This window comes from Gorilla gorilla, chromosome 17 (genome assembly GCF_029281585.2).
Source record: "Gorilla gorilla gorilla isolate KB3781 chromosome 17, NHGRI_mGorGor1-v2.1_pri, whole genome shotgun sequence".
Classification (NCBI taxonomy): Eukaryota; Metazoa; Chordata; class Mammalia; order Primates; family Hominidae; genus Gorilla; species Gorilla gorilla.
In genome coordinates, this window is record NC_073241.2 from 98,016,140 (window position 1) to 98,042,756 (window position 26,617).

The window sequence follows — 26,617 nt, forward strand, 5'->3', positions numbered from 1 at the left end:
CATCAGTTCACAACTTGGAGTATACACCAAAACCCACTGCCAATTTTTTTCTCTCTGTTCTGGCTTCAAGCGGGAGTTCATCCAAGACCAACCAAAAAGATTTGCTAAGGTTTATGTATGTTTTTGTAAATCATCTGAGGTGACACTCATGTAATTCTGATAGGCACCACTAGTTAAGCATCCCTGATTTAAAATATAGTAATCGTCACCACAAAGGCTATCAATTTTAAACTGGCATTTGCAAAAGAGATAATTAATTTTTCATAGTATTTGAGGGTTGGAAATTATTTGGTTACATGAAAGTTTGCACAGTACTTGACATCAAATCTATTCTTATTTTCAATGACTACACAAATGTTAAGATTTTAGATCCCAAGCTAACTAACGAAAGAAGTCATCCATGTTAAAATATGTTCAAAGCTAATGACACTTTTATGTTAATTACTTTTCTTTCTTACTGTGGAATCAGTAAGCACTTAAATGCTTTTGTACCATACATTTAAAATCTTCAATTAAAATTAAATATATGCTTTCGATTTTTTTAATCAGAAAACGTAAACTCTAACACTCTGATGATAAAAACATCATGATGTAAAAACAACAGATTCAACACTCATTTGACAAATATTTATTGAATGCATAGTACATGCCAAGCATGTTTTAAAACTGGGAATATAGCCTTGAAATAAAACAGATAAAGTCTCTATTTGGAGCTTACAGTTAAAGTGCATTTGAGGATAGAAGCTGTCAGTAAATGAGCAGTTAATATGTATTTTAAAATTTATATAGAACTGGCCTGGTGTGGTTGCTCATGCCTGTAATCCCAGCACTTTGGGAGGCCAAGGCAGGCTGATCACAAGGTCAGGAGATTGAGACAATTCTGGCTAACATGGTGAAACCCAATCTCTACTAAAAATACAGAAAATTAGCCGGGTGTGGTGGCAGGCGCCTGTAGTCCCAGCTACTTGGGAGACTGAGGCAGGAGAATGGTGTGAACACAGAAGGCAGAGCTTGCTGTGAGCCGAGATTGCACCACTGCACTCCAGCCTGGGCGACAGAGCCAGACTCCATCTCAAAAAAAAAAAAAAGAAAAATTTTATATAGAACCAAAAAAGAACCCAAATAGCCAAGGCAATCCTAAGCAGAAAGAACAAAGCTGGAGGAATCACATTACCCAACTTCAAACTATACTACAAGGCTACACTAACCAAAACAGCATGGTACTGGTACAAAAACAGGTACATAGACCAATGGAACAGAATAGAGAACCCAGAAATAAGGCTGCACATCTACAACTATCTGATCTTTGACAAAGCTGACAAAAACAAGCAATGGGGAAAAAATCATATTCAATAAATGGTGCTGGGATAACTGGCTAGCCATATGCAGAAGATTGGAGCTGGACACCTTCCTTATACCATGTACAAAAATAAACTCAAGATGGATTAAAGACTTAAATGTAAAACCCAAAACTATAAAAACCCTGGAAGACAACTTAGGCTATACCATCCTGGACCTAGGAATGGGCAAAGATTTCATGATAAAGACACCAAAAGCAATTGCAACAAAAGCAAAAATTGACAAATAGGACCTAATTGAACTTAACAGCTTCTGCACAGCAAAAGAAATGATCAACAGAGTAAACAGACAACCTACAGAATGGGAGAAACTATACATCTGACAAAGGTCTAATAACCAGAATCTATAGGGAATTTAAACAAATTTACAAGAGAAAAACAACCCCATTAAAAAGGGGGCAAAGTTGTGAACAGACACTTTGCAAAAGAAGGCATACATGCAGCCAACAAGCATATGATAAAAGGTCATGATCACTCATCATTAGAGAAATGCAAATCAAAATCACAATGAGATGCCATCTCACACCAGTCAGAATGGCTATTATTAAAAAGTCAAAAAAAAAATAACAGATGCTGGCAAGTTTGCAGAGAAAGGTGAACACTTAAATACTGTTGATGGGAGTGTAACTTAGTTCAACCATTGTGGAAAGCAGTATGGTGATTCCTCAAAGAGCTAAAAGCAGAACTACCATTCGACCCAGCAATACCATTACTGGGTATATACCCAGTGCAATATAAGGCATTCTCCCATAAAGACACATGCACATGAATGTTCATTGCAGCACTGTTCACAATAGCAAACACATGGAATCAACCTAAATCCCCATCAATGACAGACTGGATCAAGAAAATGTGGTACATATACACCATGGAATGTTATGCAGCCATAAAAAAGAATAAGATCATGTCTTTTGTGGGAACATGGATGGAACTGGAGGCTAATATCCTTAACAAACTAACACAGGAACAGAAAACCACATACCATATGTTTTCAATTGTAAGTGGGAGCTAAATGATAAGAGCTTATGAACACAAAGAAGAAAACAAATACTGGGATCTACCTGCAGGGGGAGGTTCAAAGGAGGGAGAGGAGGAAAACGTAACTATTGGGTACTGAGCTTAATACCTGGGTGATGTAATAATATGTACAATGAATCCCCGTAACATATTAAGGTAACAAACCTTCACATGTATCCTCAAACCTTAAAAAAAAAAAAAGCAGTGTATGTAAAGGGATGAAGAACCGGAGGCCAGGAGGTCTAATTTACAGAGAGTAGGTCATAAAGGCATTAATGATAAGATGACTAAAGTGATGAAGTCCTGTGGGTATCAAGAAGAATGTTATTCTCATCAGGGGGACCAGCGACTGCAAAGGAGCATCTGGGTGTGTTGCAGGAACAGCAGAGTTCGGGAAGCTGGAAGGAAATGAGCAAGGAGATAGATGCACTGGAGTTAAATGTGGTAATGGTGGGAGGCAGGGAGACTCTTAGAAAGCATTAGAAGCTATTTGAATTTGCTGGGGCTGCCATAACAAAGTGCCACAAACTGGGTGACTTAAGCAACAGAGCAACAGAAACACTGTTTCCCCGTTCTGGAGGCTAGAAGTCCAAGGCGTCCACAGAGTCAGTTCTTTTCCAGAGGTGTGAGGAAGAAACAGTTTCTGGCCTCTGCCCTAGCTTCTTGTGATTTGCTGGCCATCTTTGGCGTTCCCTGGCTTGTAGAAGCATCATTACTCCATCTCTGCCTTCATCTTCATGTGGTATTCTCGACGGGTGCCTGTCTGTCTCCAAATTTCCTCTTTATATAAGAACCAAAAAAGAACCTGAATAGCCAAGGCAATCCTAAGCAGAAAGACCAAAGCTGGAGGAATCACATTACCCAACTTCAAACTGTACTACAAGGCCACAGTGAACAAAACAGCATGGTACTGGTACAAAAACAGGCACATAGACCAATGAAACAGAATAGAGAACCCAGAAATAATGCTGCAAATCTACAACTATGTGATATTAGGGCCCACCCTACTCCAGTGAAACTTCATCTTAACTAATTACATCTGCAACAAACCTATTTCCAAATAAGGTCACAATATGAGGTATCTGGGGTTAGGACTTCAATGTATGAATTTTTGGGGGACACGATTCAAGCAGTAACATCGGCTATGGTAAGGATGTTGGCAGTTACACTAAGGAATGTTTTGAGCAGAAAAATGACATAACCTGCCTTATATTGTGTATTAGTCAATTCTCACATTGCTATAAAGAACTACCTGAGACTGGGTAATTTTTGAAGAGAAGAGGTAATTTATGCAGAGACTCACAGTTCCACAGGCTATATAGGAAGCCTATCTTGGGAAGTCTCAGGAAACTTACAATCATGGCATAAGGTGAAAGAGAAAGAAGCACCTTCTTCCCAAGGCGGTCAGAGAGAGAGAGCAAAGGGGGAAGTGCCACACACTTTTAAATTACAAGATCTCATGAGAATTCACTCACTATCAAGAGAATAGCAAGGGGAAAATCCATCCCCGTCATCCAATCACCTCCCAACAGGCTTCACCTCCAACACTAGGGATTACAATTCAACATGAGATTTGGGTGGGGACACAGAGCCAAGCCATATTACATTGTAAAAAAGATGACTTCGGCTCCTCTTTCAACAGTAGACTGCAGTCAGGTTATGACAGAAGCCTTTCCCAGGGTAAAGGGTAATGGTGACCTGAACCCAGATGCTAGACTTGAAAGTCATGCAAAGTTTGGTTTCTGAGTATATTTTAAAGATATAACTGATAAGCATTTCTCCCAGATTAGATACATGGTGTTGAAGAAAGTAAGTCACAGACAGATCCTGGGTTTCTGGCCTGTAATCCCAGGACTTTGGGAGGCCTAGGTAGGTGGATCACGAGGTCAGGAGATCAAGACCATCCTGGCTAACATGGTGGTCTCTACTAAAAATACAAACAATTAGCCTGGCATGGTGGCACATGCCTGTAATCCCAGCTACTCAGGAGGCTGACGCAGGAGAATTGCTTGAACCTGGCAGGCGGAGGTTGCAGTGAGCCGAGATCACGCCATTGCACTCCAGCCTGGGTGACAGAGCAAGACTCAATCTAAAAAAAAAAAAAAAGAAAAGAAAAGAAAAAAAAGAGATAAAATAATTTAACACAGATTTATCAGTTACACAGATTATTTGTGTGTACAGCCTCATAATTTTAACTATTAAATGTTTACTATGTTTTTGACTGCGTTTTCATAATTGGAAATAGAATTTCCAGTGGTTGTATCAAACAGATTCAGAAACTGGCATATCAACTCTAATAGAAGAAAACTATTTTTATATAAATTAGTAAATGACCATGGTCACTTATGAACGAAGACAATGATGCAAAGATTCATGTGAAAAATTTAGATGGGTGGAGAAATAATCTCAGTTTCTACTACAAATTCAGCTTCACTGGGCTTTTTCATCCACCCAACCAAAACTCGATATACTGGAGTTGGCTAAAAACCTTTTTGGATCTTTTTGTTGTTAAAAGAGGAGACTCACACACATGGGCATGGCTGGTGGCTTTACTGCTTACATTTATGGACTCACAGAATCTCAGTCTTGAAACCAACACCAAGGAGTTTTCTAGCTTGAAAAACATTCTCACTGTGAGAACTCCGCACCTCCAACAGCCCATTTTATCTCGAGATATTCTTTTTGCTGTTTCCTTACCTTGAACTGCATTCAATTTCCCTGTTACCTCTATCCATATTAACTACCACAGTTGCATATATGCTGAGTAAATCTGACCCCTTCATATATTTGAAGCAAGCTGGTATATTCTGTTTTGTCTTGGTCACTAACTCTCTGAGTCCCAGAGATTAATTATCAATGCTCTTATGTTGAACAATAGATTGTGTAAGAAGAGAAACTAAGAAAAACAGAAAAATGGAAAATTTCCAACTGAGCATTTTAAGTAAAAACTGAACAATTACAGTAGCTAAAAACTTTATGAAGACTGAAGTTATGACTTTTTTGCTGCTAAATATTCAATAGAATAAAAGACATTTGTTAAACGTTTGTTGAAAGAATGAATCTGGGCAAAGCAGGAAGATTGCTTAAAGCCAGGAGTTCGAGACTCACTCCCCCTTACAAAAAATTTAAAAATTAGCTGAATGTGGTGGTGTGTGCCTATAGTCCTAGCTACTTGGGAGGCTGAAGCAGGAGGATCACTTGAGCCCAGGAGTTCTAGGCTGCAATGAGCTAGGACTGTGCCACTGCACTCCAGCCTGGGTGACACAGTGAGACCCTGCTTCTAAAAACAAATTAATTAAAAAACAGACAGAATAAATCACACAAAAAATTGCCACTTCTCACTAGTTATCATTTCAGTTTACCACAGATGAGCTCAGAGAAAAGTTGAGCACTTGACTACAGTAATGTATGCTAGCAGGAAAATCAGATAATTTTCCTATATTCATTATTCTGTCTCACATTTATGTCTATCTATTCACATACATCAACCAACAATCTTACTGGTTTATATCTGCTTATGTTTATTCATTTTCACTAGAAGCACAAAAACCAGAGGATTTTTCCAAGACATCTGAACCTAAATATTTGTAATTAATTTTTATGTCAAAGAAATTTTTTTTTTCATTTCTATCCAAAATGTTAGAACTTAAATTGCAGAAAGTAGCCAAGCAAACTTAAACATATTAAAATTTCACATTCCTGATGACTTGGCTTTTCTCTGTGGTAAATAATGATATAAATTCTAAATAAAGTGAGAAATCAATTAAATCTAAAAGAATTATAGTTAATATTTGAGCTGTTACTGTATGCTGGTCACTGTTCTAAATACACCTCATGTGCAACTCATTTCTCTTCACAATCCAACGAGATAGGTGCCATCATCCTCCAATTAGACAACTCGGGAGCAGAATGGTTAAGTGGCCCACTCAACTTTACACAGGTAAATGACAGAAAGAGTTGAACCAGGCAGTGTGACACCGGAGCCTCCACACACACAGTGCAATACAGCCACACAACAGAGACGAGAACCTCCATCACACTCCTGTGAAATTTATAAACAGCGGAACGTGCTGTGCTCGGTCACTCGTATCAGAAGAGGCCCATCCTAACCAGCCAGTCTGCAAATTCACAGGTTTGTGGGTCCATGGTTTGGGCTGTTATTCCTGTGCCAGTCACTCTCATTAAAAGATATGTCCTTGTTAAAAATAAATATATATAAATTATTTTTAAAATTAACGTTTGTATAAAGTCTTTTTTTCCTAATATATCTGATGCTATTTAAAACAAAATTTTTTAAAACTTGAGGTTTTAATTGTGGTTGTGTGGTGTCAAAGATAATTTAGCAGTTGACTTAAGAATTGATTTTTCTCAAAATAAACTATAAGATATGCTTTTGGAAAAAATACTGTACAATTACCAGGTTTGTCAAATACAAACTATATCAAACCTATGAATCTCAGGTTCTTTATCTGTAATATAGTAGAATTAGACTGCAATCTGATCTCTCTCATCTCTAAAATTCTATCTTTCTATAATTATAATTTTAATAAAAGTAAACTTTCTGGAAGATATGGTCACAGCTGTTGTCTTTGTACACAGAACTATTCATATTGCAAACAACCAGGATACACAGTAAAAATAAGAAATAATTGCAGGTTTTCAATTACTTTATTTTAGAAAAACAAAGGTTTACAATTTGTGCCATAGGCAGAATATCATGAATTCAACAAGTTAGTAATGCAGACTTTCAAAAACCTCTATAGATTAGTCCAAAGTAGAAAATTATTTTTTGCCCACTCTTGGACTCAGACACATTCAGAAAAAATATATACTTATAAAAATAAAATGTCAAGCCTAATCCCACCAATTGATAGTCTTAATATCCCACACTGGTTTATTTGATCATTTAATGCATAAGGAGTGTTGAATGATTTTTCCCTGTCCTAACTCCATGTCGTATGAAGCAATGATGAAAATGTTACTTTTTGCAACACCAAAATAAAAAGGTCCCAAAGCAAAACACAAAAAGTCACTAACAATATCCACTAAACAAAAACAGTACTGCTAATTTACCTGCTCATATAGACCCTTCCTTCAATCCCCCAGATATTTGGCATTTAAATGTTATTTCTAAATCAGATACCAGGAAGCAACTATGTGAGAAAGAAAATGAAAATTCTAGGTCTAATACATGTTAAACAAGTTTCAGGTAATAGTAGCTGAGAAAAATATTGATGCACATAACGAAACAAAAAGAATTGCCAGATATAATGTGGTGCACAGGGTACTCGATAAAAACATGCACTTTGTCTCGCTGAAATGTCCTTAAATATTGTCTGAGCACCAAATTCTGCAAAAGCAAGGATCTAGAATTCTGAATTTTAGAAGTTATAAAGAGAACTTCACTGCAATTAAAAGAGAAGGCAAAAATTCCAACTTCCTGAAGGACCCCATTATTCATATAGAATCATGACAAAATTTATCATGGAATTAGAATGATACCTATGTTCCTCCACTAGATTCACTTATTAAGAGATCTGTCTTTATATGGAAGTAATGTTTCACGGAATGAAACTAACATTCATAGTAATCTCTGATATCACATTGAAGGGAAAAGCATAAGAGCAAACAAATTTTAAAATCTGTTTTGTGAATAGTCTTTCAATGTAAATAAACATCCCCCAAAGTAGAGAAAAAAGCAAAATTTTAATACAAGAAGAAATAAAAATTATTCACTTACAAACCACCTACACATTTTGTTTTCCCAACAGACACACTTTAAAAGCACAAATAGAATATAAGGCAAACAGTACAAAGCTGTGAAAAGGGTAGCAGAGAACTGAGGCATTCATTTATAAACAACATCACAGAATATAAACGAAGATCATATTTTGTGGATGTTTGCATTCACACTGAGCTTTACTCTTTTTTTCCTATTAAGGTCTTTCCTTTATAGGTAATGATCAACAAGACAAAAATATGTAAATGACTAACTATAAATATGAAAAAATTCAATGACATTTTCTATAACTATTTCCCCATGTCACTGACTGCTAAGTTTTCACTTCCTTACTAGGCTGAGTTTCAAATGAGGCATCCGTACTCATCTAAGCTTTTCACTACTGCAAAACAAGCTTGACTGTTGGTAACATTAACATTTATCTTTCCAAGAATCACTCATTATTCTTTGGAGAAGAATCTACTTGTTAAATTAACAGCATTTATCTCTGGTTTCCACTTAATATCATTTCACTCTAGTAGTTCCTGAATTTTGGACTGCATATTTGTTTCATTTCCAAAAAAAAGAAATATGGAGTGTCAAACACTAAGAATAGGTATTTAATTATTAAATACTAAAAGAGTAGTAAAATAAAACAATTACTAGTAATTCCTTAGTACTTAAGATGCAAGTGTCCATACAGTCTTGATTAGTATGGCATTAGAAACAACAGAAGGCTGTCCTTGATGACTAAATCCCTAAACAACGTCAGTGTCCAGACCATGAATTACATATTTTTTGACCATGCATTACATTATTTTTTAATAAATGTTCAATAAAATTCTTTATAGTGGAAAATTACTCAATGAATAACCACTCAAATCATAGTTGCCTAATATAAATTCTAAACTTAGCTAAAATGAAGGCCTCAAAAATAATTTATCTACAATAAACATACCAAACTGTTACTTTAAAAAAAAGAGTTTTTAGACATTGCTTTGGAAAGAATTCCTGTATTAGTTTATAGAAGATGAGAGGTCACTTGACGAAATGGGTGACAGAACTAAGAAAATGGAGAAGGTAACTGGCTGATGTCTTTTTTTTACACCGGATGTGACTTGTCACTGGACATGCTAATGTCAGTCGTTACTCCTTATGAAGCAGACACGGACAGGTCTACAGCATTACATAATAGATGTGTCAATAAACTGTGTGCGTCTGTGGGTGCATACGTACGTATTCTAGAGCAGAAGTTACCATAAAGTTTACACACCAGAAACATAAAAATATGATACATACCACTTTTCAAAAAGCAGAAGATTTTTATCAAAGGAAATGTTAGAAGAAATCTCAATATATAAAATAGAAATAAAATACTAGGCTGTTCTGGCTAAAGCAGAGTAGGATTAATAGAGACCCTTCCCAACCTACAATGACTGCTGAAATACCTGGTAGGAGTATTCCAAGGAATGGGCTGAAACCTCTACTCAGTAAATCCTGTTCATTTTGCGAAAGTCAATCACAAGACTTTTCTTCCCCATTATCTAGGCGTATATGAAAATTTTATGATAATGCAACTGAGTATAAAGTTAAAAAGTAACATTTATTCTCCTTTAGAAATAACTAACAAAATAAAACCACTATGCTATATAAAACCGCATTATTTTTAACCTCATAATCTTGATACATGGAAAAAGTTATTAGTTCTCCTTAAAGTGCCTAAATTTTAAAGACTTAATTTTGTCCATATAAATCTTGTCCAAAATATATGAGGGAAACGGATGGCAGCAGGAGAGGCATTATTTTTCTATATCACACATGTATCTTCTACCTGACTGACCAATTTAAATATTCTGCCCAAGAATCTTCAGATAGAGAAACATGCAAATAGAATTGTTCTGTTCTAATCACAAAGATCAGGTAAATTTTGATGGAATGCTCTGTGTTTGTTTCAGACAAACTGTTCATCTCTTTGCTCCAAACACTTCCCCATGTATGGAGGGACTACTTTAATCCATGCAGTTGATATTAGCAAAATACGAATAACATGTTCTTTTCTGTAAAGATCATGATTAAATGTCTAAATTCAATAAATAGACTCTTTAATAATTTGAAGTCCTATCAAATATTTTATAGTCATCAAGTCTCAATCTTTCTTCTTTTCTAATACGTCCTTGGGCTCCTGCACTGTAGGCACTACAGATCCTCCACTGCTGGGCTCCTGCTGTTCTTTGCTCTCTTCTATCTGTTCTTGGTTTTCATTTTCACTTTTAGACGCTTCATATCGTTCTTCTATATAACCTCCATCTGTGTCGGCTGTGTAGATTCCATAGCACATGATACTGATGACACCCAGTGGCAGGCCAAAGAGAAAGCAGCCCATCAGTGGTGAGCTCTTGAATATAGACTGTGGAAAGAGAACTAAAACTCAGTTCCCTTCACATGTAATTCTGATATATATAGCATGAAATGAACTTGAAACCACTATAGATTTCTCTTGTTGCTATTCAGCTTGTTTCTAGTTCCAATGAATCAATCATTTCAGCAGTAACTACCATGTGAAAGACACTGTTAAGAGATATAATTTCTATATGCACATACATAAGCATGTGTGTGCAGAACCAGCTATTAGCAACAGAAAAAGACATCCAATATTCTACAGCCTTTCCTAAAGACATTGACTTTTCTACATTAACCACAAAGGTCTCTTTAAGGTGCTTACTATGTGTACCCAGCAGCTTTAGAGTTGTTTCCTGAACTACAGGAATCTGCTTATGGAGAAGGCTGGGTTATTTACCACAAAGAAGGTACACACATACTCTTTTCAGACGACATTTTTAATATTTTTTACTTATCTGGTTAGTAGTAGAACTTCATTGACTTACTAATTTCCCTCAATTTACATACTGTCTTCATAGCTCCCAGGAAAGTAAAAGTAATTTTAATGAATAGGGTTTTCAACTAGAATATACTGCATGAATTGCAACGATAACTCTTGAGAACACAGACAAGTTCAGAGAAGAAAAAGATCACTTTGGATTGAGATAATAAAAGAAAGTTTCACAGAATAAAGGTGTGTTTTAGGTAGGAATTTAAGGATGAGTGAGAAGGAGGCAGGATATGGGACAAGTGAGCACGAGGCAATTTGCACTAGCAAAAGCTAATATTCAAAAACCAACGAGGAAAATACTTTAGATGGACAGAGTATTCTGATGTACACCCCTGGAAAAGGGAAGGAAAGTGATCAAAATCGATTATTTTAGTAATATTAACTGTGTAGTGGAATACAATATAGATTGGAGACTGGGCAAGTGGAAGTATGGAAACCAGGTGAAAGAGACCAGCAGCTAGACAGAATGTGATTAGGGCCTATCCATGCTTGTGGCAACAGGAAAGTAAAGCAAACTGAAGAATACTATGCAAGGAAAAAAACAAAGAGTCCCAGAATTTACTTCTAACCAAAAAATGTTAGCTATATTTTTATGACTGCTTTGGGCCACAGTGAATGAAAATGCCCATGTAAGAGCTCGAGAAGGACAACGGGAACTAAGTTTAGGGCTCAAACAAATTTAAGAATTCCTCTGCTGTCAAGTTGATTGACAGTTAAAGCTGGGAGAGGGAGAACAATTTTGTAAGAGTTTCAAGCGAGAAGGTTCAGACCCAGGGACTGCAAAGGGGAAAGGGAGGAAAGGGATGCTGGAAAACACTGACTGAAGAGATGGGGCAGGAGCAGGGGAGTAGTGATACTCACAGCAGCACGGAAAGCAGAATGTCAAGGAAAGGATGCTTCAAAGAAATCCAGGGGAAATACAACAGATCTAATTAGTTCGACAGCGTGAGCATTAGTTTGATAGAGTGAAAGGAAGAGGAAATTAGAATAGCAGAAATAATCAGGTGAGAGGTGACAGTGAAGAAAGTCAAGGAAATATATTTAGAAAGTATAATTATAAAAACAAGAGAGACGGGTAATTAGGGGCAGACATGTCAATTCGTCTACCACTGTTGATATTCTACTTACATATAACAACTGTGAATAAACACTGGGACAAACAAATGAAAGTAAACACTGTTAGAAAGGATTTGATCCATCACATTTTAATTCCACTTTTAAAGTGTTCTATAAAAAGAATAAAAGAAAAAAAAAGGAAGGAGAGAAAAAGGGAAGAAGGAAAAACATCTGTAAATGATCTTAATTATTTACCAACTAGGGAAAAGTACAGAATTAACAGGGATGTTTAAAATTGTAAGATCTAAAATTTTATTTTGACTCCTGCAAAATAAAAAGTGACTTCCCAGCACACATCATTTCCTTTAACAAAAATGACCAATTTACAGAAGACAGCATGTAATGGAACTAAAAATTTCATATTATCTGCACTTTCAACAAATCATAGAAATTACTAAGTAAAAACTTTACATGGCAGGTTGCAGAGATAAAATCTTTTAAATTATACTATCAAGTTAATTGATTCTGAATTTTAGTTTTAACTCATCAATCATATAAACAATGAGAAACAATTTCCACCTAATGAATGTATTTTCTTAAATACTGACTAGTCATATCCTGCAAATTAAAAAGACATATTTTGACCTAATCTTTTCAAATTCAGATTTTTAACACAGCTAGACATAACCTATATCTTCTTCATTATCAATGACATAAACTGTCACAACTTACCACAATAGTAGATTTGGCATCAAATACTATCCTTTTCAATCTCTGCAAAATGCTATCACCTCCTTGGGCCTTCGAAAAAGGAAAAGAAAAATAAATTATTTAAGTACCATTACTTCATTTACTTGGTATTACATAACCTTACAATTGCAGGCCAAATGGTTGACTTCAAAATATTACATAATCACCTAAAGGCCATGTGGTAAACATTTACTGTGTTGTTTTTTGTCTGTGAAATGTCCAGCATTCCTCCTGCCTGCTTGTGTTAATTCACCCTGATTCTACTCTAAACAATTCCTCCTCCTCTATTCATAACCCACACAGCTTGGCTGAAGCTGACCCACCCGAGTACAGCCTAACCAGCTTTTGAGTTTAGCTGGGACCGCAAAACCAGAGCTGCTGCAGGATACCTTTGCTACTGTGCAGGGAGAGCCTCCCTGAGGATGAAAGTGCTGAAGGGAAGAGAGTGAAAAATTCCTGATGAAAATCACTCAAATCCTATATTCGGCCATACCTGCAATCTGGCTCATTTTTTAAATTTCCAAGCTCTATGAGACAATAAAATCTGTTGCTAAACAGTCTGAGTTGCATTCCACTAACTTAAAAATAGAAGGCTGATTATTTATATAGCTGAGTTTCATTTCAACAAATTATTTTCAAAAATATTCTTAACTATTTGATTGTTTTTCAAACTTCTTCACCTTGACCGAAAGTAGTTATGTTTGTTACTCTGTGAGCAAATTTTAAATAAAGTTTGTGTAAAACTGAAACAACTCTGAAAAACTAGTAATTACATTTCACAAAAGCAATGAAGGTGCTTTCTTTTAAATTTTATTCTAGTCTATTGAATTAACATGCATGCTGGTCACAACCTGATTGTGACTTGCGGTGGTTTCATGACTTTCTAATATAGGTTGCAATTCACAGTTTGAAAAACACTGCAGTTAAAATTTATAGGAAAAAAATAGAAAATTAAGACTATTCACTTATTTCTGAGAAACATTTTATAGGATTAAGTCTAGAACTCTCCACGGGGGCTTTTACTCTCAATAAATTTCCTCATTTCTTGAGAAACTGTCACCTTATTTGCAGATTTTCTTAGAAAACCAATCCTAACGACTTAATCCAATTGTACTTTTGGACCTAGAAACATACTAAGAGACAGGCAAGTTCACTATTAAGATTACCCCACACAGTGCAGACTTCCTAGCACCCCTAAGCCTCAACCTTAGCCAACAGCACCTCCCCATCACCATGATAATCAAAAATACCCTCCAAATAACCCCTAAAAGGACACTTCCATCTTTTAGCAACCTCTGCCATAGAAGAACCTTCTGTATCTGGGAGAATGTACCTCTACTCTGCCTATAATTGGACAGAAGCAATGTATAGAGGTCCGGCCCTCTACTCCAGGTGATGGCCAACTATTCTTTTCAGAATCACAAGTAAAGAAATGAACCAGTTTCTCCTCTACCCCCTCTCCATCATCTCTTTGAAACAGAAGTGAACAACTTACTTCTACTGTGCCATCCAAAATGTTATTAATAAACTGGACCATGTCTTCAACATTCTTAATCTGTCTATCTAGCAAGAAATATTGCTGGTTTGAAGTATTCAGTACAACTACAGTTGGGACTGTCAATTCACTGAAAATATAAAAACAAATGAAAATATACATTAAACACAGCAATAGCAAGTATTCTGATATTCATTTATATCTCAGTAGCCATAATTATAGAAGCTATTTAATAAATTTGTGCATATTTTATGGTAGAAAATGATCAAATAGACCTAGTATTTACGTGTATTTTATGCATTCATGACATACCTTTTTAATTTGTTTGATATTTCTAGGATAAGCAATTCATCTTTAAGTCTTTTCAAATTATCAAAAATCTCAAAAAAATTTTATACTATATGTACTGAAAGAAATTCCTATGGGTGGTCTGCACAATTCAAACCTATGTTGTTCAACGGTCAACAGTCCCTTTAATAATTGTATAGATACTTTTTTTCTCTTGATTCTTCATTATATCCTACATCTGGTACTTTAATCTTTGGCAAATCCTCTTAAGTTCTTACTGAAATGAGAGGGATAATAAATGAAGTAAGGTGATGCTACATTTCAAGATTTAGCTGAAGATGATGAATGTTACTTCAGATTTGTTAAGTTCACTCCCTTCCTCGCTCAGTGTTCTTACTTAGAAAATAGAAGACACCAAAATAACCTAATACATTGCAGTAACAAATGAAGGCATTTGCTACATCTATAATACTAAGCAAAGCTAGAGAAAACCAAAGCACAGCATTATGTTGTTGAGCTTCCACTGGGCCCTCAATGAGGCTAAGAGTTAGTGTGTCTCTAGTGAGATTTCCCCATCTTCATTTAGAGACTAGCTTATCTCTCTAGCACTCTCCTAAGCCCAGTTTTCCTACTACCTGTCATACTTGCTATTATGTTCTGCCTGAAATACTATCCCTGTGTTCTTCATTCAGCTAACTTCTCACTCTTTAGACGTTTTCTTAATTATTGCCTCTTGCAGAAAATGTTTCCTGAGCCCTTCCACCTTAGTGTGCACTGGGAGCAGGTGGCGGGGTGAGGGGAGGTGAGGATGGGAAAGTATTTCTATCCCAGCCCTGTCCTACATAGATCTTTTCATACAGTTCCGTAACTAACATCTGTGGTCTTATCCAGTGGACTATAAGCATTTAAAGAAAGGGACTCTATTCATTTTTCCATCAACGGTGTCTAATATAGTGTACAACATACAGTAAATACTCACTAAATGTTCACTGAATAGAGTGGCTTCTTGTTTCACATTTATTCATTCAGTACAGGGTTTGGTAAATGTTTTCTAATATCAGTCTTGTGAAGTGGCAAATTAAATCTCTACATCATAATTTTAGATAAAAATTATTTTAAAACTACATATTTTCCTACAAATTTAGTCTACTCAAATAAATTCTAGAACAATTTGTTTTTGAATGCTAAACATTTTCTATGTAATAGTCTTTATATAAATTTTAAACAGATAAAAATTTTAAAATTGCATATTTTCTTACAAAGTTAGTCTATTCAATTCTAGAACAATTAGTTTTTGAATGCTAAACATTTTCTATTTAATAGTTATATTGCCCATTAAAACAGAACTTCTCAAGGTATGCATTAAGTAGAAGCCATGAAATTTACACGTTTTGGAATAATGGCTTTTCAGAATACTAGAAAACATTAAATCAGGAGATAATTTTTTTTTTTTTTTTTTTACTATAGACCAATATTAAAGTCAGTAAGTTCCAAATACAGAATTGGAAAACTAAAGTAAAATATTTAATGGGAGAATATCTGCATCTGAATATGTCAACTGTTTGCTATTTTTCAGCTATTTAATCCTTCTACCTGTATCTCAGAAACAAATTTAAAAATTAATAGATTTGATAGCAAAATCATTCAGCACTTTACTTACTCCATCAGCAAGGTATTTATGTAGTCATTTCCATCCATGTGGCCAAACTGAAAATCCCTAACCACCAACAACCAAAAATAAATAAATAAAAGGAGAGGGGGTGGGGGGAGAGAGAGAGAGAAAGCTCATTAAATAGCAAAAAAGTAAATAAAACAATGAAGTTAAATTTAGGCCTCAGTAAGCCCAGAAACTGTAAACATTTCACATGTAAATCATATACAATAAATACTGCTAAAAGTGTAAATTCTACTGGTTTCTGAGATACAAATACACGAGTAGAGGAAATTCTAAGACATTTCTACTTGGTTTATGCATATTTAAAATTCAGGGAAATATCAGCTATTCTACCTGAAATATGTTTAAGAAAAATTCCTATTTTCTCTAAAAAAAGGACTAATCAGAAGACGCTACATACTATGTAAGAAAACTATACAATGACCCGTCATTAGAAGATTCAGAATAGGAAAGAAATAATAATTCAATAATAAAATACATTTATATTGACTGTCTTTTTTTATGATAGCAACAATGATTAAGCATAAAGTAAAAATATATGTATTTCTGATGCCATTTTTTATTCAGTTATTCTTTTGAGTTTCTGTTAGAATAATTATCTGCCTATCTCTGACTTCTGATCGGTCATTTATGTCCAATTATAAGTACATGTGCATATTTTATTTACATAAAATGCATCTCAAATCCTATCAAGAAGCAGGTATGATACAAATTATAGATCAAAGTGTCTCTTTTTTTAGCTCGCAGGACATACCATCAATGAATTTCAAGATCCAGACAATTCACGCTAAAATGCAATGTGCTATACAGTAGCCCCCCCTTATCCATAGATTCACTTTCTGTGGTTTCAGTTCCCCATGGTCAACCATGGTCTGAAAATATTAAATGAAAAATTCCAAAAATAAACATATACATAATTTTTACTATACTGTATTAATTGTTCTATTTTATTATTAATTACTGTTGTTGATCTCTTACTGTACCTAATGTATAAATTAAACTTTATCATAAGTATGTAGGTACAGACAAAATTATGGTATATGTAGCATTCCATTCTATGCAAAGTTTCAGTCACCCACTGGGGGTCTTGGAATGTATCTCCTGTGGATAAGCGAGGATTACTGTTATTTAACTTCATTTCTTTGATTCACCTCTAAAAGCATGAATACTACTAAGTTTGCTTTACTAAATTACAAAATGGTATTAAACAAAAATAAAGGAATCTCTCAGAATATAAGCACCTACCTATGGAAGAGGTCTCTGTAATCTCTTGCAACTTCCTGAATAATTGACTTCAATCTGTAGAAGAACAAACATATGAATAGTTCATCCCTGCACTTGAAAAACATAATTTTTCAATGATAGTATCTGCTGTCTTACATCTAATTGCTGCAGGAAAAGTAAGATACCATATCAAGTCTATCTAAAGCCATATAGTCTGAAATGAACATCTGAAGCTTAAAACTATATCAAGGCACTATACCTGGTATGTTCAACTGATGTATTTTTCTCATCAATAACTGCAAGAGCCACAAGCTTTCCTGAAATAAAGAATGACACATCTGAACTCAATCACCCTTATTACACAAACTGTTCAATTATCGCTTTAGTTCTGAGTAGGAAATTAGTAAAGTAATTCTAGAATTTAATTCCAATCACCCTACATGTTATATCAAATTAAATCAACATATTATGGTATGTTTGTAGAGTGAATCAGTGAATTAGTCAACTCCAGTGACAAATTCCCTTCCACATCCCACCCCAAAATATAAATAAGAGTAAATATGTAATAATTTATACACTTAAATAGTATTTTTTATACCAACTTACAAGCTTGAATTGTATTTTTTCCTTACACCCTACAAATTGACTAAGATAACTATTTTTTCAAAGGCTAAAAGCATAGGAAATAAGTTGATTAAAAACAAGTTTGCTAAGAATTACTGTAGCTCTAAAACAATGGTCTAGAATAAGAAAATGATTTTTACATGGCCGTTGACTTTGGTACCATGGTTCAGTACTTGCCAGTTATAATATGCAGAATTAAACTGACTCACATTTACTTAACCCTAAATACAACATAAAGCATATGTATCCTGATATCTTCTAGGAAGCCGGCATGATGTAATAACCAGAAGAGTGGTGTTAGAATCAGAAAGCCAAACACTGCCATCAAGCAGTGTCTATCATGTTCTAGGCACCATACCAAGCCACAGGGGAACAGGGAAGTGCCTTAGTAAACTTCAACTTATTTCCAAAAACTAATATATATTTCATAGAGTTATTGGGAGAGTTAAGTAAGATTAGATGCACAGAAATATGGGCATAAACCTGGCTCAGAGCAGGTACATACATGTAGGATTAAATCCATAATCTTTCAGTATTATCCCTGCATTTTAATGCTGCTTCTAATTCCATACTGCTTAAACACCTGTCTAAATTCTACACAACCTTCAGTCTTCTAACTCTCTGATGAAAACAGTTCACAATGACATCTACCTTCCTGAAATATCTCGTTTGCTATTCTTTTTTTGTATTATATGCTTCTTTAATTTTCAAATGGTTCGTGAGTTTTTTTTCAAAATGTCTACAACATGCAGAGCATTCTCCCATAGACCAACAGGACTCTGAGAAACACAGACACAGTTTCTCACATTTATTAATTCAACAATTATTGAGTGTCAAATAATGTACCACACACTGGGCTGGTTCCGAGGACATGGTGATGAGCAAACACAGACAAGGCTCTGCGCTTGTGAAAGCACAACACAATAGAACCGGTAGACATTTTCATCAAATAAATGTCCCATTAGAAATAAGAATATGCTGCTATAAAAAAAATTACAGCATAAATTAATGTAGTTTGACGAGGTCAGTGAAGACTTTCCTAAGGAAGCAGTATTTGGTCTGAGTTTGATGGACAAACAGGAATTAACTGAGTATTTCCAAGCAAAGAAAAAAGTATGTAAAAACGTGCTTTGGTGCAATTGGCATAGCCTTTTCAAGAAACTGGTATCAAGCAAACTTGGGTAAAAATGATAAAATAATAGTAATAACAATAAAAGAAACTAAAAGGTTAGTGTGGCTCAAGAAGGAAGAGTGTGAGGCTAGAGTGAAATGAGGCTGGACATGTAGGCAAGAGTTAGAACTTCTGAGAAAAGACATGAGGTGTCTGAAGCCACACAGCGTCGGGAGGCTGCTATGGTGCTAGCATTAGGGGACAGGTGGGGGTGAAGGGCAGGGGCACGACCACAGCTGATGCCTAACAGGGGCAATTATGTCAGACACATAAAAGAACACTGCCACAGCACACTTCTGTTTCCAAATTCATCTGGGAAAAGATGTGCTCAGTTGAGCCAAAGCCACCTGTTTTAATCACCTCAAGGTCATGCTATGTCCTATGATTACTATACAAAGCAAAACTACTATATTCCTACATTTCCCCCTCTTCCTTTCATGTGAGTCTGAAGGAATCAAAAAGTCTGGGTACGGTGGCTCAGGCCTGTAATCCCAGCACTTTAGGAGGCCAAGGCATGCAGATCACCAGGTCAGGAGATCGAGCCCATCCTGGCCAACATGGTGAAACCCCGTCTCTACTAAGAATACAAAAATTTGCTGGATGTGGTGGCGCACGCTGATTCCCAGCTACTTGGGAGGCTGAGGCAGGAGAACTGCTTGAACCAGGGAGGTGGAGGTTGCAGTGAGCCGAGATCACGTCACTGCACTCCAGCCTGGCGACAGAGAGACTCCATCTCAAAAAAAAAAAAAAAAAAAAAAAATCAGAAAGTAAAACCACAGTCTTTGACACTGTCCCCGGCAACTTCCAATAATGAGCTAATACACAGCTCCTTCTGTAAAGATAAGCAAAGGCAGAAATATCACTAGACACACAACATTAAAAGCAAGCTCAGGAACAGAACAGAAATATCCCCCAAAACGTTACAAACAGGAGAACATGTAAGAATGTCTCTAACTTTTATTAATTAGATTTAAGAGTAGGCGATCATGAAGAGGAAACCCTATGTCTATTACTTACATTAAAAAAAAAGTCTTGAATAAAATGTTCTCATTGTTTTACTCAAAAGCTATACTTCCATCCTACTTATCATAAAGCTATTAATGGAAACAAATGTGGTACCAATAACCAATATTTCTCATTTCTACTTTTCTATAAATTTATAAAACACTTTCTCCTAAAACTTACAGTTAGCTTCTTATAATTTTTATAGTTTGCATCTGAGACCATATAATCGGCTTCTTATAGCTTTCATTTTTGTATTCGTGTTTGTGTTTGCGTTGCCTGTCATTTCCAACAGCGCAACTTTAAGAAACCATGCCAATTTAACTTACATTTTTCCCTTTCAAAGGTAAAAGCAGGCCTTATAAATAGGTTGTGCTAAGTTTTATTTTAACTATTACAAAATCAGCTCTGAGTACAGCTTCTTAGTTGGTTATTTTTCTCACTCTCTTATTACCCAGGCTTTTTGTTTTCCTTGTCACCATCAGTTCTATTAGTAAACCATCTCTTTAATCACTGACCCACATGCAAAGGTATATCTTCTGGTAATATCAGTTTACGTTCTCGTAAACAACTGGCATTCAGATCTAAAATAAAAAATTAAGTTGAGAAATAGAGCTTAAATTCATTTCCTACAAAATAAGATTTTTAAATAATCAAAGAAAAATCATGTAACATAATGGAGACTTGTACATATGCTTGTTACCTGTGTCTCCAAGTTCATACAAGAGGAAGCCATCCATAGCAAGGTAATTCTGAAACCTTTCCCTGTTGATCCATGATGACAGATCACCATCTTCATACTCTTAAAACCAAGACAAAGTTGACAAATTACAGTATAAATATGAATTTAAGAGTTATAATAGCTTTAATCTGATAATAGGTATAAAACGCCTGACAGAGAATCATACTTCCATAAATATTGTTTTTAGGAATTTATTGCAAGCATACAATCAAATGTACAGAAGGATTAATGCACAAAGCAATCTTCATTATAGCATCATTAAAAATAGCATAAAAATAATTAAAAATAAAGGAAATAATCAAAATATCCTAAATTGGAAATAATTTAAATAAATTTTGGTATATGTCGATAAAGATCATTTATAAATTTTCAAAAAAAACTTATAATTGAACAGATTACAAAACAATACAGGTTACAATACAATACATAACAGTATAACTGTAACTTCGTAAAAGAAAGTATGAAAAGATAAACTCATAGAATGATAAAATGAAGTCAGTTATTCCTAAATGGTTTCCCTGAATCAATGGTTATACTTGGGTCATGGCACTACAGGTAATTTTTATTACAATTTCTTTGCTCTCCTCTCTTTATGATAGTCTTCCTAGTTTACAACTCTTTCTCAAAGGTACAACTAACACAAACACACATATAAAATCATAGTACCTTAGCTTTTTTCCAATATAAAATAATTCCTCTGCTAAGCAGATAGAAAATATAATATCTAAGAGAAATATTACATCCTAATTAGAAATGTAATCCTCAAGTAATTGTTCAAAATTATTACAATTGCATAAAAAAGAAGGTGATGTAAAGCAAATATCTATAAAAGCCTACCAATACATCTGGTTGAAGAATGGATTTTAATAACCTCTTGAAAGGTATGCTTTTTCTTGCATTGCTAAACAAAACATTTTCAAGTTATCGAACCCATAAAATAAGTGATGCAATGCAAATCTCAAAGAATTTATTGATTTAAATTTACAAATTAGGAAAATAAACATAAAACTAGAAATTGATTACTGGGCCACAATGTCCACTGCATGCTAAAAGCAAATTTTCTACGAGATTGCATACAGTGATCAATTTGAATTTCATTAGAAAATAAACTATCCCAAATATCGCAAGTTCCCATTTATAAGTGGGCGGTAAACATTGGGTACATATGGACATAAAGATGGGAATAACAGACACTAGGGAGATGGGGAGGAGGACAAGGGCTAAAAAAAACTACCTATTGGGTACTATGCTTATTACCTGGGTGATGGGATCATTTGTACCCCAAACCTCAGCATCATCCAATACACCCATGTAACAAACCTGCACATGTAGACTCTGAATCTAAAATAAAAGCTGAAATTATATATGTAAGAAAGGAAATATACTCCCAAGTCCCTATTCCAATGCTTCTAAACATTAGCAACAATTAAATATTTAAATAAGGATTCAAAGTAAAGCCTTTGCTTTGTCTGAATCAGGCAGGTTCTAAATACCACTGCAGGTTAGAGAAATGGGGCCTTTACAATACCTACAGAAACTTAACATATCATATTCCTGTCTTCCTTAAGCATGGGAGAATGTATCTGAAACACTGAGCTATAACAGGGGGATGCTTTCCTAGGCAGGCTCAAAAACCTGATATCTGTTTATATTTAAATATGTTTATATTTAAACAGATATGATCAGTGTTTTTTTTTTTTAAAGGAAGAAACAAAGTGCCTCTGAATTGCTAAGAAACACATAGTGGAATAAGAACATGAGATCTGAAGACTGAATTTTGATATCATTGATTATTTTATCCTGGAAAAAAAAATCTCTTTAATCCTGTTTCTTTATGTGTAAAATGGTAAGAATAGTGATTTTAAGGGAATGTTGTAATGATCAAATATAAGATCACATACATTAAGTGCTTATTATATGAGGAGTACTGCAAGCAAAGAGCAGGTGAATAGACTAGGTGTGGCTATAAATTATTTTCCTTCTCATATTTTCAAATACACAAGTTTCTCTGAAGTTCTTTTATAAGCCCAACGTCTAATACAGACATTCAATAAACATCCAATTAATGGATGGCTGAATAAGCATATGATAAACCTACTATTTAATTACACATCTGTCTCCTTATCTAACATTCTTAGCTATATCCTTTGTAATCCTGGGGTATTAATCTATCTGCCTTATTACCTACCTCACAGATTACTTTGTAAATAAAATGAAAATGTCAAGTTAAGTATGTAGATAGTACCTTTTATATGACAGCATAAGTGGGTAGTTATTATCTATAGAAACAAATAAAATTCAGCTCTCACATTTATTTAAAGACAATAAAAATCAGAAATGTAGTCTTATGACTGTCAAAACAATTAAAATGCTACTTATAATAAAACAAATTGTTCCTTTTTATTGAAAAGTCTTCTACTCATTTGAATTATTTCAGCAATTCAAACTCTACTGCTCTCATCTAGTCCTAGTTTCCTTTCTGTCACATAGAATTCAGTAAGAAAAACACATTCTAGAATATTTCTGAATGAATGGGTGTTCCCTATCTGGCCTCCAACATGGTAACCACAAGCCACAGGAGCCCACCGAGCACTGAAACGCAGTTAGTGAGAACAAGAAATTGAACTTTAAATTTTACTGAATTAGAATTTAGAATGTTAGCAGGAATGCTATCAGCTGAGTCTGCATTCACTTTTGCTTTTGAGTGGCTTTGTGGTGGCCTACAGATGTCGAGTTTCACTGCTTCCCTTGAAATTTAAAATATCCCCTGTAGCCCCTGTGAGTTTGCTGCACTGCCCTGGGTCAGAGCACGGTTTGGAAAACATGAAAGTAGGTATTTCAAAATACCAAGGAATGATGTCAGTTGTTGTAGCTGCAGGTGGTTTATCTAAAAATAAAAAGTCTACATTTTGTAAAGAGATGCGTAATATAAAGCACATGGTGATGAAATGCCATTACAATTTGCTTTAAAGTACTTCAACAAATTGAAAGTTGAAGTTGGAGCAAATGTCATGATGGGCAAAGATCTTCGTAAGTGTTCAACTTCGGTGATGGGTATGTAGGGCTTTACCATTCTCTTTACTACGATGTATGTTTGATATTACAATTACAATATTTTAAAAATAGACCAAGCATTATGTGTCAATGAAGAAATGCTGAATAGCAGGTAAGCAGTTATTTCTAACAGCTAAGGGGAAATGCCATTAGGGAGGGATACACAGGGGCTTCAACCCATTGAACATGTGTTATTTCTTCAAGTCTTTTTCTGTATCTGAAACGTTACTTCAAAAAAATTAATTCTGAACATTTTAAAGTAATGTATAAAAATCACATAGAATTTATTCCTCAAAAACGCATATAATTTAACAAACAACAACAAAAAGAATGTTCTGTAGGTAAAGCTCAGAATAAAAATAACTAACAATTAAAAGTTGAAGGGTGAAAAAAAACCCAAAACATCAGTCATTCAAGTAATGAGAACTGTTATTCTCATTGAACAGTAGAAGCATTTACATAATCTTTACACCTAAGTTGTATAATAGACATTTTAATTTTAAAATGTTTTACATGAGTTAAAGATTTAGAACTTACCATCATAAACAAAGTAAGTTTCATCTTTGAAAACAAGCACAGCCGGCATCTCTTTTAGTGTCACATACTGCAAAAAATCAGAAGTTTAAATAACTTTTATCACTAAAAAATTCTAATTAGTAACTATAATTTCAAAAGTCTTGAGATAACCAGAAAACTCAAACACACATAAAAATAACAAAACAGAATGTCACAAACAGTTAAAGAGTACAGTCAATCCCAGACTCATCCAAGAAGTATATCTGAATCTTTTTATATATCCCCTTGTACAATGTCCTGTTTGCTATCGTAAAAACCGTGGATTATTCTTAACTGATAACAGACTTAAACATCAACCAGCCTATTCAGGTTTAAGTCCTTCTCCACCACTCACTGGCTGTGTGATAATGAGCCACTTTACCTAGGGGAGTCTGCTTCCTCATCTGTGGAATAAAGACACTGAGACTGCCTACCTCACAGAACAATTAGGAGAGTTATGTCAGATACCATAACTGAGAGCACTGCTTAAACTGTAAACTGCTTCATAAGCCACTTACAGTAGTGATAAGGATCATTCAGAAAGTACCAGCTGCTTATAGCTGAGCTGTACTTATTTTGAGAGTAAAATTATACTAGAAAACAAATATCAGAAGACAAATAATTTGAGTAAGCCACAAAGAATTATTACATGAGCATGTTAATACTGAAAATAATGACAAATAAGTAAATGAGTATATAATGAAGTAGAATAACAATAAAATAAAGACAGTTATCCTGGAAAAATTAAAAAGGGAGGGAGGCACATCTCAGGGGAGAGAAAATAATACAGAATTATTTGGTTACATTACTATTAAAAAATGATATAGCACTATGAAAATAACAATTTTAAGGGCAGTGCAAGAGCTCTTAGGTAAGGCTCTAATCAAGCATGCTCCATTCACCTGCTCTTGGCAACTCATCCACACAGATGCTTGGGAAGTATTTTTCAACATTCAGCACCTCCCTCTTTCATCAATATCCCTGAATAGTTCTAACTAGAACACAAATGATACAGTCTCAAATCTTGCAGCCATCTAGTCTCACATATTCTGAAGCTCTCTTCCTCTCCCGTGTGTTTTTTTCAACCATCTTCTATTACTGTTACAGTCTGCATGTCAATCTCCTTCATTCATCTGTAAGTATTCTGAAGTCAGAAATTGTCTAAATTCATCCTTGTACCCCCTTACTGCATCTCCTGGGGTTTTCATAAATACCCGTTGTAAAGCTAATGAAGCTCTGAAGGACAAACATTAATATTCAAAATATGGGAAGACCACAAAATTATGGGCTTTGCACTTATTTGAGAATCATCTATGGGAGTAAAACTCCTCATATTATTGTGAAGTAACTATTATTTCCCCTAGCAGACTTTTCCAAATACATCCTTAAAACTAAAAAAGAGAGATGACAAATATTACTATTTTCAGGAATAAAGAATGCCTAAACAAACTAGCTAAGAAGCCCAATTAAAAAAATAATAGAAGTAATACACAAATACTAAATATGCTCATGTAACAGATGCTGTATATATGCCCACCCAGGCCCTCTGGGTTCTAGGGATTTTGGCCTAAGACACCCCCATTCTTATATGAGGATTAAGATGGTGTCAAATGGTGCCAGCGCCTAGAACACAGCAAACCCTCTGGTGCACTCCAAGTGCCAACTGCTTGCAAAGCTTTGTAGATGAGGGCTTAGCATAAATTCTCATCTCTAATACAAAAATGTGGCTCACTGGACTTGGGAGACAAAAATGTATAAGAAGTTCAGATTCTAGTCCATTTTAATCCTTTATGTTACATTAAGGCAATCCAGAAAAACCTTTTGGGAATGCTGTCGGAGACTCTGATGGCAAGTGTGGCCTCTTTTTCTCATCTTACTCATGGCCATGGCAGCCCGTCTGGAGCAGCTGCTGCACAAATGCCAGCTGCAACAGGGAAGGCCCAGCAGGGACTGCACGCTCTGTGGAGCCAGCGGGGGCCGGGAACAAGCGGGAGAGT

The 26,617-nt window shown here is 35.1% G+C and overlaps 1 protein-coding gene across 1 annotated transcript in view; it reads right to left on the reverse strand.

Moving 5' to 3' along the window:
• Positions 1-7,024: 7,024 nt before the first annotated feature.
• The window catches only part of TMX3 (thioredoxin related transmembrane protein 3), a 41,168-nt gene continuing 21,575 nt past the window's right edge, over positions 7,025-26,617 (reverse strand). The window contains exons 9-16 of the mRNA XM_004059529.4: positions 24,603-24,669; positions 20,973-21,071; positions 17,732-17,789; positions 17,494-17,547; positions 16,234-16,290; positions 14,286-14,415; positions 12,773-12,841; positions 7,025-10,501 (exon numbers count right to left, since the gene is read on the reverse strand). Of these exons, the coding sequence (XP_004059577.2) occupies positions 10,241-10,501; positions 12,773-12,841; positions 14,286-14,415; positions 16,234-16,290; positions 17,494-17,547; positions 17,732-17,789; positions 20,973-21,071; positions 24,603-24,669 (795 nt within the window). The 3' untranslated portion in view covers positions 7,025-10,240. The remainder of the gene's footprint in view (positions 10,502-12,772; positions 12,842-14,285; positions 14,416-16,233; positions 16,291-17,493; positions 17,548-17,731; positions 17,790-20,972; positions 21,072-24,602; positions 24,670-26,617) is intronic.